The sequence below is a fragment of the Ambystoma mexicanum genome, chromosome 2q (assembly GCF_040938575.1).
Source record: "Ambystoma mexicanum isolate Mex_15411 chromosome 2q, UKY_AmexF1_1, whole genome shotgun sequence".
NCBI classification, from domain to species: Eukaryota; Metazoa; Chordata; class Amphibia; order Caudata; family Ambystomatidae; genus Ambystoma; species Ambystoma mexicanum.
In genome coordinates this window covers 882908939-882923683 of record NC_090924.1, presented here as the reverse complement: position 1 = coordinate 882923683, position 14745 = coordinate 882908939, and the positions used below count along the sequence as shown (strand labels likewise).

Sequence of the window (14745 nt, the reverse complement as noted above, 5' to 3'; positions counted from 1 at the left end):
AGTAGGCAGGCATAATTTTGAGAAGGGGGAACAGGTGGGGGGGTGCACCGAGACAGAGGGATGTGGGCACAGCATCAGGGTGGCTATGGGGTGGGTTGGGGGTGCATACAACATAACGGGCGACCATGGGGACGGTGGGGGGCACATACAACATAATGGGCGACCATGGAAAGGGTGGGGGAGACATACAACATAACAATAAACCATGGGGAGCGTGGGGGGCCATACAACGTCTCAGGTGACCATAGGGAGGGTCGGGGGCACATACAAGATCTCAGGCGACCGTAGGGAGGGTGGGGAGCTCATAAAACGTCTCAGGTACCCACAGGGAGTGTGGGGGGGCACATACAAAATAACAGGCGACCATAGGGAGGGTGGGGGCACATACAACATCTCAGGCGACCATAGGGAGGATGGGGGGCACATACAACATAACGGGCGACCATAGGGAGGGTGGGGGCACATACAAGATCTCAGGCGACCGTAGGGAGGGTGGGGAGCACATAAAACGTCTCAGGTACCCACAGGGAGTGTGGGGGGCACATACAAAATAACAGGCGACCATAGGGAGGGTGGGGATCACATACAACATCTCAGGTGACCATAGGGAGGGTGGGGGGCACATACAACCTAATAGGCGACCATAGGGCGGGTGGGGGCACATACAACATCTCAGGCGACCATAGGGAGGATGGGGGGCACATACAGCATAATGGGCGACCATAGGGAGGGTGGGGGGGGCAGATACAACGTCTCAGGCGACCATAGGGAGGGTGGGGGGAACATACAACATAGCGGGCGACCATTCCACATACAATGTCTCAGGCAACCATATAGAGGGTGGGGGGCACATACAACATAACAGGCAACCATGGAGGGGCACATATAGCATCAATGAACCGGGAGCGGCTGTTACAAGCTTTCAGAGCATGACGGTCTATGTATATACGTATGGATAATTGCAATATTTTACCAAAGCAAAATGGTTAGGGTTTTGGTGCAAGATGACGAGGTCCGAAAACATTTAGAATAGTTAAGAGACAAGTGCACAAGCAGTCTATACCTTTGATTCCGAGGTAAAGTCTCGAGGGTAGTAGCGTGGCTGTGCAGTGTTGTAGGTCATGATTTGGGAGGAACAGGGGTCTGGGCGCCTGTAGTTAACGTTAACATTATAAGAATATTTCAGCATAGTGTTTTCCTTATATTTAGATTTTGAGAAATAAACCTTAATGTTACTTTATTTTTTGTAATAATACATATATATTAAAATCTATAATTAAGGTGATAGCCATGAGTCCTAGGAAATCCTAAAATGCTTTTGCTCATACCTTTTGACTTGAAGGATGGATATGGCTGATTTTAGAAAGTTTGTCACAGGCCCTCCAGACTGGACATTTTGGAAAATATTTGTTAAAAAATGAAAAAGTTATTAAAGCATGTTGACGCCCTCAGTGATGTCATCTGTGATGTCATCATTGTGGTTATTCGCTGTGCAACAGGGGGCACACAGTTAAGAGGTGGACATGCTTAAAATGCGAGTGCTGAATTTCAAGGGTTTGTTTTTAACTCTGATCACCTTCACTCTCTCTTAACAGAGGTTTATTTCACTGAATATAAATATGCAGTGAAGGAACATTTCTCAACCCCTAAATATTAAGGAAATTACACATCTAACGTTCCCAAAACATGCTAACTGTGGCCCTCTATCTAGAAGTGACCATTGAACACATGGCAGAACAGATGACAACTAATGGAATTTTGCACAGAACATCACGCATGGCATCAGCCATGAACCCATTGATAATGTCATTCAAGATATACCATGGAATATTAAACAGTAACATCATTAAAGACGTGCCTGATGACAAGGCAATCAATATAACTGAAAATACACGATTGTAGTACGGTTGATCAAAGATTGATGAAAAAAAGAGATCACTGTTTAAATTATTCACATTTTTCACATAATGTTTTTGAATGCACCTATGTTTTAAAAAAGAATATGGGCCTCATTATGACCCCAGCGGTAGCCGTGCCTGTAAAAATGGCACGGCTGCCGCCAGAGACATTTTTTTCCCAATGCCCTGCAATGGGGATTTACAGGGGCATTATAGCTCTGCCGGTCCCGGTAATTCCCCATTTCCCGGCGCCGGAAAAATTACTCCCCATTACCATTTAGGTCCCATTGGTCTCAATGGGAAAGGGGAGGACGGTAGTACCTAGCATTTTGAATGGTGCCGCTGCTACCGTCAAGGTCTGCAAGCAGGTGCTGTTCCTCCCACCAGGTCAGACCTGGCGGGTGGAAAGGCACCCGCTCGCAGAACTCAGAGTATTCTGGTCCGGTAACAACAGTGCCGGAAGCTTACTTGCACCGTTGTTACTGGACCGGCATACTCATAATGAGGCCCTATGACTTATAATTCATATGTGTTTGAAATATTGAGCTCAGTTTTATTTATAATATATTTGAATGTTTGATGGAGTGGTCGAGTAAATCCACCCTTAGGATACAATGTTCAACTCCCAACCGTACAAAAATTGTGCACTACACATAGTTGATTTAGAGAGTCGGGAATATAAATATAGAGAAATGGTGAACTTATTCATAAACATGGTGACACACACAAAAGAAACACAAACTCAAATGGGCAAAATATTAAACACGAAGACACACACATAACACACAATGCACAAACAAAATAATTTTAAAAATTGCTATTTGACTATTCAAAGTAGAAGCTAAAGATAAATAAACAGGATCATTTGTATTGCAGCATGAACGCTAGGAAAGCAACCAAATTGAAATGAATGACCTATAACATCAATGATAAGTCACCATAATTCAATATGAAATTACTATTTTGCTTCTGAAAGGGACAGCCGGGACTAAAGCATAAGTAATTACTACATTTATAGGGTGCAGACCTCAGGACAAGTAAAGGAAGTAAACAAACACATCTGTGAATTTAGAAAAAGCTCAAACAAAGGCACATTAAAGGAAGATCTGGATCTCCTGCAGCAAGAGAAGGCAGAGCAAGATACCAAATTACTTACACTGCAAAAAGAGTGTCAAGAAAGGTTGGATTCTCTACAACAGAGCCAACAAAAGTTGGACTAGCAATTAACTTTTAATAAAATCTGTGTAGAACAGATGGTCGTCTTACAAGACCAGATAGACAAATTATAAGGGGAAAATAATAAATTAATCATTAAAGATTTAGAATACCAAGCAGAGCTTGATGAAGAGTGCCAGAAAGCCGGTGCATTCAAAAAACAGAGGGACGACCTGGCTGCACAGAGGGGCACTCTAACTCAGGAAAGGGACGCCTTAGGGCAGGAAGTCAGCCATTTAAAAACCAAGTTAGAAGAACATCACCTGGCCCTTAAGGGACTGGATGAACTCAAAATGGACTATGAAAAGCTGTTAGAGCATACCAGGAGGGTGGAGGATGCTCTGGCAAAGAATAATCAGACCAGTAAGGACCAAACTCAGGAGGTGAGTCTCCTGCAGCAAATATTGGAAAGCAGAGACAAGATCCCACAGCTACGGGGTTTTGAGGAATAGCTGCTATGTAAAATATGGCCTCTTTGTGTATAATTTGTATAAACTTGACTAATGCAGAAATGTATGTTTAAGGTAAAATCTGATTTTAAAACCAGTGGCTAAAGGGAGGTCTCTGAGGATTGTAAAAGAAAATGAAAATCATAAACCTGACATCTCCCAGCCTTGAGCCAATCACTCAAATTGCAAGGCGGAGATTAAGTATTGACCCTATCCCAGCACAAAGGGGCAGACCCACACACACACCCTGTATGATGTCATCCCATAGCATAAATAGAGACAGCTCACCAGACATAAGGACAGACAGATCCACTCACTCTCCTGATGCTGGTGGAGCACCCTGCTACTGAAATCTACATCTTCCTGGCTCCAGACTTCAGAAACTTGGCAAAGCAAAGGCCAATTGCATAGCTGAACCATTCTCAGCTAGGCCTCAAATTCTAGAACAGAACCCCAAAAGCCTAGGGGAAGCATCATAATACAGCCGGGCTGTGCTGTTATTGCTTGCCTGCTGAATTGAAAGATCCTCAGAACCAAGAAGGGCAGATCCTGCGCCTATTTTACAAAAACGACCTTCACTAAAACTTCTGCAACTCCCCCAGTATCTATCCATACAACCCAAAATCGCATTTCATATCGCGAATATCATGCACTGAAAAGTTTACTGCGAATTTTCATTTTGAGAAATTTTTACACGTGTAAAATAGCTCTAAACTGCTTCCAACTTGGATTTTAAGATTTAAAATGTTTTCTTTGCATTAAATCATTGCTTGTGTATGTGTGCAACTATTCAAAGCAGCTCCCATAAGAGTTTAGAGCAATTTAAGCATTTTAGACCATATTTGGTGTTTTTGACTAGTCTATTCTAAGGATTTTAAAAGTCATACTGACAGTTGAAAAGCCCACTTCGTTTTTCTCTTTCTGTGTAAAGGGGAAAGGGGGAAGTGAGACACTGATTGACCTGTACATTCTTGAATACCTGCGCTCTCCTCCATTCTCATTACATTGCCTATGGGGGGGGGGGTTGAGAAGTGTTGCGGGGGGAACTGTTAACCACAGCGCTATCTGATCTGAACCAACACAAAAGACTATTTTCTGTGCTGCATTTGTTTTGCTTATTACCTATTCCGAGTGTACTAAAGATATTATTCTGTTTTCTGTCACACTTGGTGATTGTTGCTTATCTATTAATATATCTATTGTGTTTTTGATCTTAACTATGTAAATAAATAATACCTTCTACAAACCCGCCTGATTTCTGGTCCAGCGTGACCCGGGGTATTCTTAAATAAGGGGTGTGATACGAGTGGTACATCTTTCAAATAATTGAATCCATATATTCAATCAGTTTTTCCATTGCGCTGAACACTAGGCCGGGAGCAGAGTGTATCGCCTGATTGAAATCCTTAACAGGGTCCACAACCCCGGCACCAAACACTGAGGACTGAATTCCCCCACAAACTTTTCTATCTCCCTGTTATACCAGGGGAGGGACCAGTTGTAAGGGAGGGAGTTATCCCACTTTTCCCAGCCCAGCCTTCCCCATGCTGGTGTGAGGAAGAAATGAAAAACAAGGTATGAAGAGTGGGTCTTATTCATGTTGCTCAGGGAAATCCTGATGCAGGAGCATGCAAAGAAGTCTTGGAGGATGGTAGAGAGCTCAGGAATCCCCCCCCTGCAAGGCTCCTTGTGCATGCTGGCCCTTTTCATCCGGCCCATCTTAGAGCTCCAAACAAAATGTAAGACCCTAGCGTTGATCACCTGTGCTACGTTTGGTGGGAGAGACCACGCTTGGCCCACATGCTGCAGTACGGACAGGGCAACGTTCCTGAGCACCATAGCTTTCCTCTCCATGCTCAGTCACAGTTGTTTGCTATCCTTATCTGACATTAGGTTAACTGTTGTAATTAGCCTTGGAGCTTTTCCCTCTTCTAGGAAACTCGAATCTGGGTGTTTTTGCATTTGTTGTTGTGTTTTTAAATTAGGCTTTTCCCTACTTCTAGGAAATTCGAGGTCTAGGAAGGTTGAATCTGGGTGTTTTTGCATTGTGGCCTAGCTCTTTGCTGTGTTTCCTCTTCTCTCGCTCTTCCCCCTCATGCTCTTCCCGTTCCTTTCCCCCTGTAACACTCCATGGGGCTCTTGGTTTCACCCATATTCTCTAACTGCTTTTCTATCACCTATCCTATCCCTCTCACTAAGTCTTGCAGGAAAAAAATCAAGAAGGATATCCTGGGCTCCAAACCAGGCCTTCCCCTCTCTGATATCTACATCAGTGCCTCCTCCAGACAGACTTTCACTGACATCCTCTTTGCTGTACCCTCTCCCGACCTATGGATCCTATGTATGGTTGCAGTTCTCTCTCCTCCTCACCCATTAATGGTGGCACAAGAGGTGAGGTCCTCATGGCATCCTTCCTGTCCTCCAAAACCATCACCAATGTCTATCTAAATGGCACCATCATGGTCCAGGGCACCCAGCCCAACCTCCTCCTCCTTGATAGGTGTCTCTCGCATCTTATCAACTTCCTCCCTTTCTCCTGCTATCCCATCTACCACCTCTCTGGCTCCTCAGCCACCTACTTCCTCCACCTTTCTGGCTCCTCTGTCACTCCCCTCCACCTCTGATGCCTCCTGTCTGGCTCGCCCCCTTCCTCCTCTCTGGGCCCTCCTCCTTCTACCTCTGCCCCCTCTTGGGCCCCTCTTCCTCTTCACCTGGGTGTACCACTCTCCTGTACCCCTCCCTGAAAGACATTCAAATGTGGCAACCAGCGCCACATAGCTATGCTTAACTATTGCTTTGCTGTCAAATGCTCCTCTAATATCTGTCACCTTCTTAAAGACAAGTCTCGCACTGAGACTTTGTTCACAGCCAGCTCTGTCACAAGTTTTGACACTCTCCTCCCTCAGGGCTACAAGATCCTCTCTGAGCCCAGGACCAATTGGCCCGGTGATAGAGGGGCCATGATCTTTCCTGGGTGGGTCTCTGCCTCTATTATTCCTACTCAGACCTACTGCTCCTTTGAATGCCTGGTCTCCAGGCTCTCTCTCTCTCCTGGCCTCTCTCTGACTTTAGCCACATCTACAGGCCACCTGGCCAGGTCACCCTCTTCCTCTCTGAATAGACTGATCTCACCTCTTCTCTCCTCCTCTCTATGTCTCAGCTTCTCTTTCTCTGGGATTTCAACCTCCACCTGGACTCCTCTGACCCTGCTTCTGGGCTTCCCCATAACCTATACAGCTCTCTCCCCCTCTCTATTCTTCCCTCTGGACTGACACACTCAGCCAGGCACGCCTTGGATGTTCTCATCTCCTCAGACATACCCCCATCTAACCCTATGACTACTCCACTCTCTTGGACTGACCACTTTCTGCTTTCCTCTCTCCTGAAACTGCCTGTCCCCATGGCAAAACCTACCCCTGCACTGCCACCTTCCTTCACTGGCATTCACCCTATGAAGCCAGTCTCAGTTGCCAGTTTTGCCACCACTTTGCCTCTTCCCCCTACCCCTTCGGCTGACTCCCACTCTGATACAGCCCTTTCCAACCTTCATCCATCCATGTCCAATGCTCTTGATATCCTTGCCCCTGTCCTGTCATGAGGATCCATCTGGAACCTGCCTCCAAGTGCAACTCTTGGTATGACTCGGACCTGGCTGCTCTGAAATGCAAGTGCAGAGCATCTGAGCAGAAGTGGAGGGCTATGGGCACATCCCCAGACAAACTGGCCTGTCATCTGCTCTAAGGGCAATACAGACTCTCCATCCTCTCGAAGAAGACGATCCACTTTGAAGCCTGCGTCTCTGTGGCCTCTAACAGCACAGCTGAACTTTTCAAAATCTGCAAGGATTTGGCCAATCTGACTGGTCTCTACCTCTCGTGTACCTTACCAGGCCCTCCGAACAGCCATGGCTTCCCATTTCACCATTAAAACGCAGGACATCCTGTCCTCGCTTTTGTTTTCTCATCTTTCCACTTCTAACTCTTTCAGACCCCACTCTGTCCACCCTTCCCCTCCACTCCTTCTCTTCTCCCTCCCATTACACCTGATGATGTTTCAAGACAAGTTTTCCCATAACACCTGATGATGTTTCTAGACAAGTCCGATCTATGAAAGTTTCATCTAAACAGGTACTCCCCTGATCCACCAGAACCATTAAGGACAACATTGTTTCCCTTGCTCCAGCCTTGTGTGATTTCTTTAATAATTCCTTTGCCACTGTATCTTGCCCCTCTCTACTCAAGCACTCCCATGTGCACCCTCTCCTAAAAAAGCCTTCTGCCAATCCTTCCTGTCCCGCTAACTATCATCTGATCGCTATCACTCCTTTACTGGGCAAGCTTCTGGAGAAGCTGGAGAAGCTGGTCATCTCTGAGCTAAACATGCACACTGAATTTGTTGAGTAGCTCCATGACCATCAGTCTGGCTTCAGTGTGACCAGAGGCACGAAAACTGCTCTTCTGAACACCCACGAAGATCTGCTCTCCAATCTTGACTCCAGTTCTCCTCCTGTCTTCATCTTTCTTGACCTCTCTGCTGCCTTTGACACCCTGATCTATTAGCTCAGCATGATCCTTGGCATCACAGGTCAGGCTTCGTCATGGCTGAACTCCTTCCTCTTGGACCGACCCTCCCAGGTCCAACTACGGTCCTTTCTCTCCACCAGCTCTCTTTCTGCATGCACTGTTCCCCAGGGCTCTATCCTTTCACCCTGGCTCTTCAATGTCTATATGTCCCCCTTGACCCATCTGATCTCTTCTTTCTCTGCTCACTTTCAGTATTATGCGGATGACACACAGGTCTCTTTCAGGCTTACCTCAGCCTCCTCTCCCTCCTCGCTCATTCCTGACTGTCTATCCGCTATTCAGGGATGGTGCGCCTCCAACGATCTCTGCCTTAATTCCAGTAAGACAGAGATTCTTCTCATTGGGACCCTTACTCCTGCTTTACCGCTCTCTGGCTGCTCTCCTTGGACCCCTCCCCTCACCCACCTGTGAGTCAAAATATCTTGGTGTCATCTTCGACTCCACTCTCTCCATCTCTCCTCACACCACAGACCTTGCCAAGAAGGCCCACTTCCAGCTGTGCCTTCTCAGAGGCATTCTACCTTTCCTCACCTTCCCCCAGAAACTCACTGTCTCCAGAGCTCTGGTTCTCTCCAGGCTGGAATATTGCAACAGCCTCTTTTTCAATCTTCCTAACTCTACTCTTCGCCCTCTTCAACTAATCCAGAAGAGGACTGCAAGACGTATCCTTGGCCGTGGTCCTCACAATATTCAACTCTCTCTTCCTAAATACCTTCCTTCTAGAGCCCTCTACTCAGCTACCTCCAACTCTCTGCGGCTCAGACACTTCTCCAAGCAGAGAGTGGGGGGTAGATGTCTCTCCTTTGCAGGTGCCTCCCTCTGGAATGTCCCCCCCCTCTGACTTGAGCCGGACCACCTGAAGTTTTGAAAGCTGCTCAAGAACTTAATTTTCTACTCTTCCTTCTCTCTCTCTCTCCCTCTCCCCTGCTTATCTATCTGGCTGCTGATCCTGACGGGTTGTGTGGTTGCCCTCAGAGTCACACAGGGTACCCTGCCCACCCCCCCTCAACCAGTCATCCTGCACTGCCTCTGGGCCTACCTTGGGCTTCTCGTTTGAATTATGTAACAAGGCCTTGTCAGATTGTTTGTCTTATCTCCTCTGTTCCTCTCGCTTGTCTTGTGGCACCTAGAAACGCTGGTGTAGAGGCGCAATATGAATACCCTATCATGTCATGTCATAACATTGGCTGAACACGCACAAAGGAAATCAAGCATTTTTAAATGTAATAGGCCTGTCTTTGTACATGTAGAGGAAGTTTTGTAAATCCTCTTCAGAAAAAAAGGGTTTACCATCTAAATTTGCAAGTCCAGATCTATTAGCTTTGCCAATGCATTCGATTGTAGATTGGGCCTACTTCAAAATGACCTCCAGGTCGCCAAACTCCCTGTTTCTTTTGTAGCCTTACTTGTGTGTTAATATTTTGACCATCATTTATAATGCATGCTCCAGAAATCTGTCATGGCTGATTTGCATACGCCTGCATTGTATTATACTTTGGAAAAGCAAGTCCTGTCGATTTACTGACAACACATTGAAGCATGCAAGCCACCACCCGCACAGACTCCCCCCACGCACGCAGCAGCACTGAAATATTTTTTAGGAATAATTCTGTTATTTTACAAAATCACTAATCTGCAAATACACTGCTCCGCTATAATGCAGAGGTTAATTCACTTTCATGTATTGTTACGTTATGTAGTATACCACTTAAATTGGTTACACAAGGACAACACAACACACAGGACCTGATTCGCAGATGTATTTTATAATGGTGCAATCCCATTGAAAAACGATCTGTGAATCAGGCCCAAAATGTTCCCAGATAATTGATAATCTAATCCAGAAATATATTCACTATAATGTATCATTACATGGCATAGCTCAATGTTGTCACATGGATGGAAGGGCGCATTGAATTGAAACATTTTCAGAGCAGACACGTATCTATGGTAGGTATGGCATTCTGTTCCAGGATAGAGCAATCACAATACTGCTTTAATTAAGATGAAATGAGACTTTGAAAGCAGGGATGTCACAGGATACATGTTTCATTGGTATGATCATTCAATTGACCGAATATTGTGATTATTAAAGTTTTGAGCAAGTACTTAAAATTGCCAATAGTGCAAAATCATTGTCATGAGAACAGGTCTATAAAGCGACATATTGTGCAAGGAACCCAATCACCAAGGTAATGTCGTGATTCATTAATTCGATTTGTCTCCCACTATATTGATTAATGCCATAAACGCAGACAAATATGAAGTTTAATCATTTTCAGGAAGACAGATTTCAAAACATAATATATGGTAAATGTCATTCTGCAATGCTTCTACATGATTAATTATACTCAATTTTGAATGTGTGAAGTTTGGTCGACTCATTTTGATCATCATCTTGTTGACCCCTTTTATATCTGTTATGGGGTCCCTTCAAACCTTCTCCCTATTCCATTTCCTCTCTCCTCCATTAACTATCTATCGTACTCGGTCTGACAACATTTCAGATAGGGCAAGTGCTAAGACATAGATAAGGAAGGGAGTGGGAGAGTGCGAAGGAAATGAAAACAGACAGGCGACTACCGTACTAGGCCTGAAGACATTTCTGGTAGAGCCGGAGAAAACAAAAGGTGAAGGAGAGGTGTGCAGAAAGGGAGGGGAGGAACAAAACAAGCGACTATCGTACTAAGCCTGACGACATTTCAGATAGTGCTGGATGGGGGGGCAATCCCAACTAAGATGCCTGTTACCAGCAGTGAAAGAATTATCAACCAAACTAAACATTATTGATGCAACATTTTCACTGCACCCACACTTACCACAGCTTTGTAATATGCTCAGTATCTCAGTTGGTTCCTAAGAAATTCAAACTGGTCATGTGCGGGTTAACTATAGATTTCCTTAACAGGTGTATTAATCCATTATAGTACCATGCTAACTTTGTGTGAGGGACTCTCTACAAAGGTAAGGGCAAAGACAGAAATGCTGGTTTTGTCTTTGACATAGACTCCAGAGAGCATATGGTGTCCATCTTTCTAAGGAAATTAGCTATATACTCTAAAGTGGGTGCAGGTTTGAACATCAGTAATTACGTTGCCACTCGTTAGAAGTAGAGACACATCCTTGGTTGATGCAGACTTTATAACCAACTAACCTTTGGTTACGTCTATTGGTAACACAATTCACCTTCATTGATGACGATAGCAAAGCCTTTTCAAACATGGATCTTTCTCATAGTAAAGGGATTGCCTCTCATTGGTGACATAGGGATTACAGTCTCTGGGCCCATTGAATCCCTATTCTCTTTCTGGAGGAATTGGCTCTGGTGGATAAAGGAGATTGGTGTCTCTGAGTCCCCTTAGTTATGGGTCTGTCTGTAATGATTGCATGCAGGCAACACCACAGTTTAGCCTCAGTACTCAATTACATCCAATTCATCATCACTCTGTTATGCATCTGTTCTGTTGTATACCTCTGTAACGCTCTGTTATGTATCTGTACTATTGAATAGCTCTTTAACGCGCTCTGTTATCTGTATTCTTTTTATACCTCTGTAACGTGCTCTGCTAAGTATCGGTATTGGATTCCTCTGCAAAGAGCTCTGTTGCTTCTCGAAGCTAGGTCCATGCTCAATAAATACCATATAATCATCTGCTTTGTGCACGCTAGAGGGGGATAATGGAGCATTTTGCTTGCACCCGTTGGCATTGGAACCCTCCTAATTTGCCTTATTCCCAGAGAGAGAAGGAAGGCTATTCATTTGTGCACCCACTTTGCTAATGTTTCTTATTGGAACGTTTAAAACATCTATGTATTTATGATTGTGGGAAAAACATGAAAAACAAGCCTAATATTTAGTGCTGCTGTTTAGCTGTCTGCAAGTGAAACACCTCTGTATGGCAGTGTGTATACTAGAAAGGTCCCAGGCGCATGTCAAGTGCTTTCATCAACTTTGGGGAAGAGGCGTGTGAGCAAACTAGATGAGGAATTAAATATTGAGAGCAGAAGTGGAAACAAACAGAGCATTGGCCATTTTGTGCATGGGGAAGGTTTTAAAGTGGGCATCATGTGTTCAATGTCTTATCATCTGATGGGTACTTCTGTACAGTTTAACTACTACAGAGATTAATACTTTATATTTGTTGGGGTTTGCTGAATTAAGAGTTCATTTCCCCACTTTACGTTCCTCTTTTACTGAACCACTACCATGTTCCATGTCAAGCTTGTAAAAACCAGTATTATAATTATGGAATGAAAAATGAAATACATTTGAATATTATCATCATTTTAATAAATATTGTTGTTTGAATGCAAGAAGTCACCAGTTTGTTTTAATCAAGTTCCCACCCACTTATAGTGTGATTCAGAACCCTTGGTTCACCTGAAACTGGACACAGTAGTAATAGCTCTGAGAAGTGGTCCAAGCAGCATCTTGTGCTATATAAAACACGATAAAGAAGTATATGTCTGGTTTCCAAAGTTACACAGTACTGCTTAGCTATTGCTGCTGAACATACTTGCGCAGCAGACTTCTTTTTCAAAAAGCAACGTATGTGCGAAGAGGAATAGTGGCAAAATGTAACATTGAATCCTCCAATCACATATAGAACAGCCTTGATAATGTGTGCATGAATTCTAATGGGATGGACCAAAAACTGCGCTTTAATTCTTTTAAGTCTTTTAACAAAGTACAATATGGAAACAATTACACTATAGTCTAAAAACACTAAGGGGTCATGTTACATGAAAATATTCCAGAATGATTAATTCACTGAAATGTGCTGTTATGTTCTTCAGTTCAAAGGTGTCACACACAAGGAAACACTCACTAAATATTGTCAGAAGTTTCCTGCAATTTCAAGGTGGCATTTGTGCAAATAAAAATCTGTCAGCTTCCATTGCAACCTAGAACTTCTCCAGCAGCATGAACATCGTACTAGAGAAGAACCAATACTTGACAGGCAGAGTGGATGGGGGTGGGGGTGACAGAAACATACACTTCTATTTTACTCCGCTCAACCAATGAAATACAGGAAAAACATCTTGAGTGATAAAGGATGCGTTAAACTATGAATTCACTCTTAACACATGAAGTTAACACTTTTTTTTACCAGTCTGGAAAATTCCAAACGTATATTTGATGACAATGCTGTTTAATGACCTGCGTTTGTTTACCCATATATATATACCTACATAAGCTAATGATTTGAAAACAATGTATTTTATTACTACAGAGGAAAAATGATCCCCTCAGATCTTGAAAGGAGAATTATTGAAGTCAAACAGAAAGTAAGTTTTTGTTTTGTGTTCATATGTACAACTTTGTGAACATGTTGAACAAGATGAATGGTGTTTTCCCAATTTGTCGCTGAATCCTAAAACGTAGTAATCTTGGAACAAGGAAAGCTACTTGGCATGCATCCCACAATGCCCTGTAAGCATAAACGCTTAAATGAGATACATTTCGTTAGTTCTATGCCCAAACTTTGGACAGACTCTCTTTTGCATCTTGACTCAGGCGCAAGCAGCTTCATTTGAATGTTGGTAATTCAGAGATCTGATAGCAGAAAAGGACCAAGACTATGCTTAGAAAAAAAACGGCATACCATTTTGGCAGCATAGTTGATTATATTGTATCTGTGATGTTAAAAGTAAAAATATAGTATTTTAAATGACACCTATTTTGAGAATACCATCCAAGTATGCATAGAGTTTGCATGGCATTTTTACGAAATGGGTACATAAAACATTCCCCCATGCCATATGTGTCATCTCATTAGGTACATGCTATATACTCCATTGGCATGCATATATTCCCTGTGAAGATTCATCATTATTAGGCAGTATTTTATTGCAACACCTTTTCACCATAGTGACCATATTAACACTTATGAAGACGCTCGATGAAGGAAGTAATACTGAGGGGCTGTGTTTTGTGGTCTCAAGAGTAACAATTTGGCTAAAATAATACACAGATGATGATCCGAGAATCTTTGATTATAAATGCCTATCTTTAAAATAAAGATCAATGTATATTATAGAATATGTCATATGTTATATTTCATGTGTGGAATTCATGTTTAATGTGTGTGGAGTTATTTAAAAACTGCTGGAGACTGCCCGTACTTTACTCATTCCAAAATACTGAAAAGATTTGGACTAAAGTGATGAGCAGATTGACGTGAAGTGTCAATGAGCATTCCATGTGTACCTGTATTACGCCAAAACGGTGCAGTGACATTTTTCAAAGTAATTGCAAACAGGCAAAAACTAACCTCGTGCAAAAGTCATTGAAGCAATTCACCTTTAACACAGAAGCACGTTTTGCCACTGCACAATTGTCTGCACTGCACCGTTGCAGGGATTCTGTAACATGGGCAATGCTCTTTTAAAAATCGTTATCTTCAATAATGCTTCACTCGCTATGCTGTATATACCAACAGAGAAAACAATAGAAGGCCAAACATACCCATAAACATGTTTTGTCTGATATTATACAGTGAATAGAAAGTGAGAGAGAGAGAGAGAGAGAGAGAGAGTGTGTGTGTGTGTGTGTAGAGAGTGTGTGTGTGTGTGTGTGTGTGTGTGTGTGTGTGTGTG

General features: G+C 43.4%; 1 protein-coding gene across 1 annotated transcript in view; it reads left to right on the top strand.

The window, feature by feature from the left end:
* GAD2 (glutamate decarboxylase 2) overlaps window positions 1–14745 on the top strand; it is a 742591-nt gene that overhangs the window by 440738 nt on the left and 287108 nt on the right. The window contains exon 9 of the mRNA XM_069648150.1: window positions 13380–13434. Within this exon, the coding sequence (XP_069504251.1) occupies window positions 13380–13434 (55 nt within the window). The remainder of the gene's footprint in view (window positions 1–13379; window positions 13435–14745) is intronic.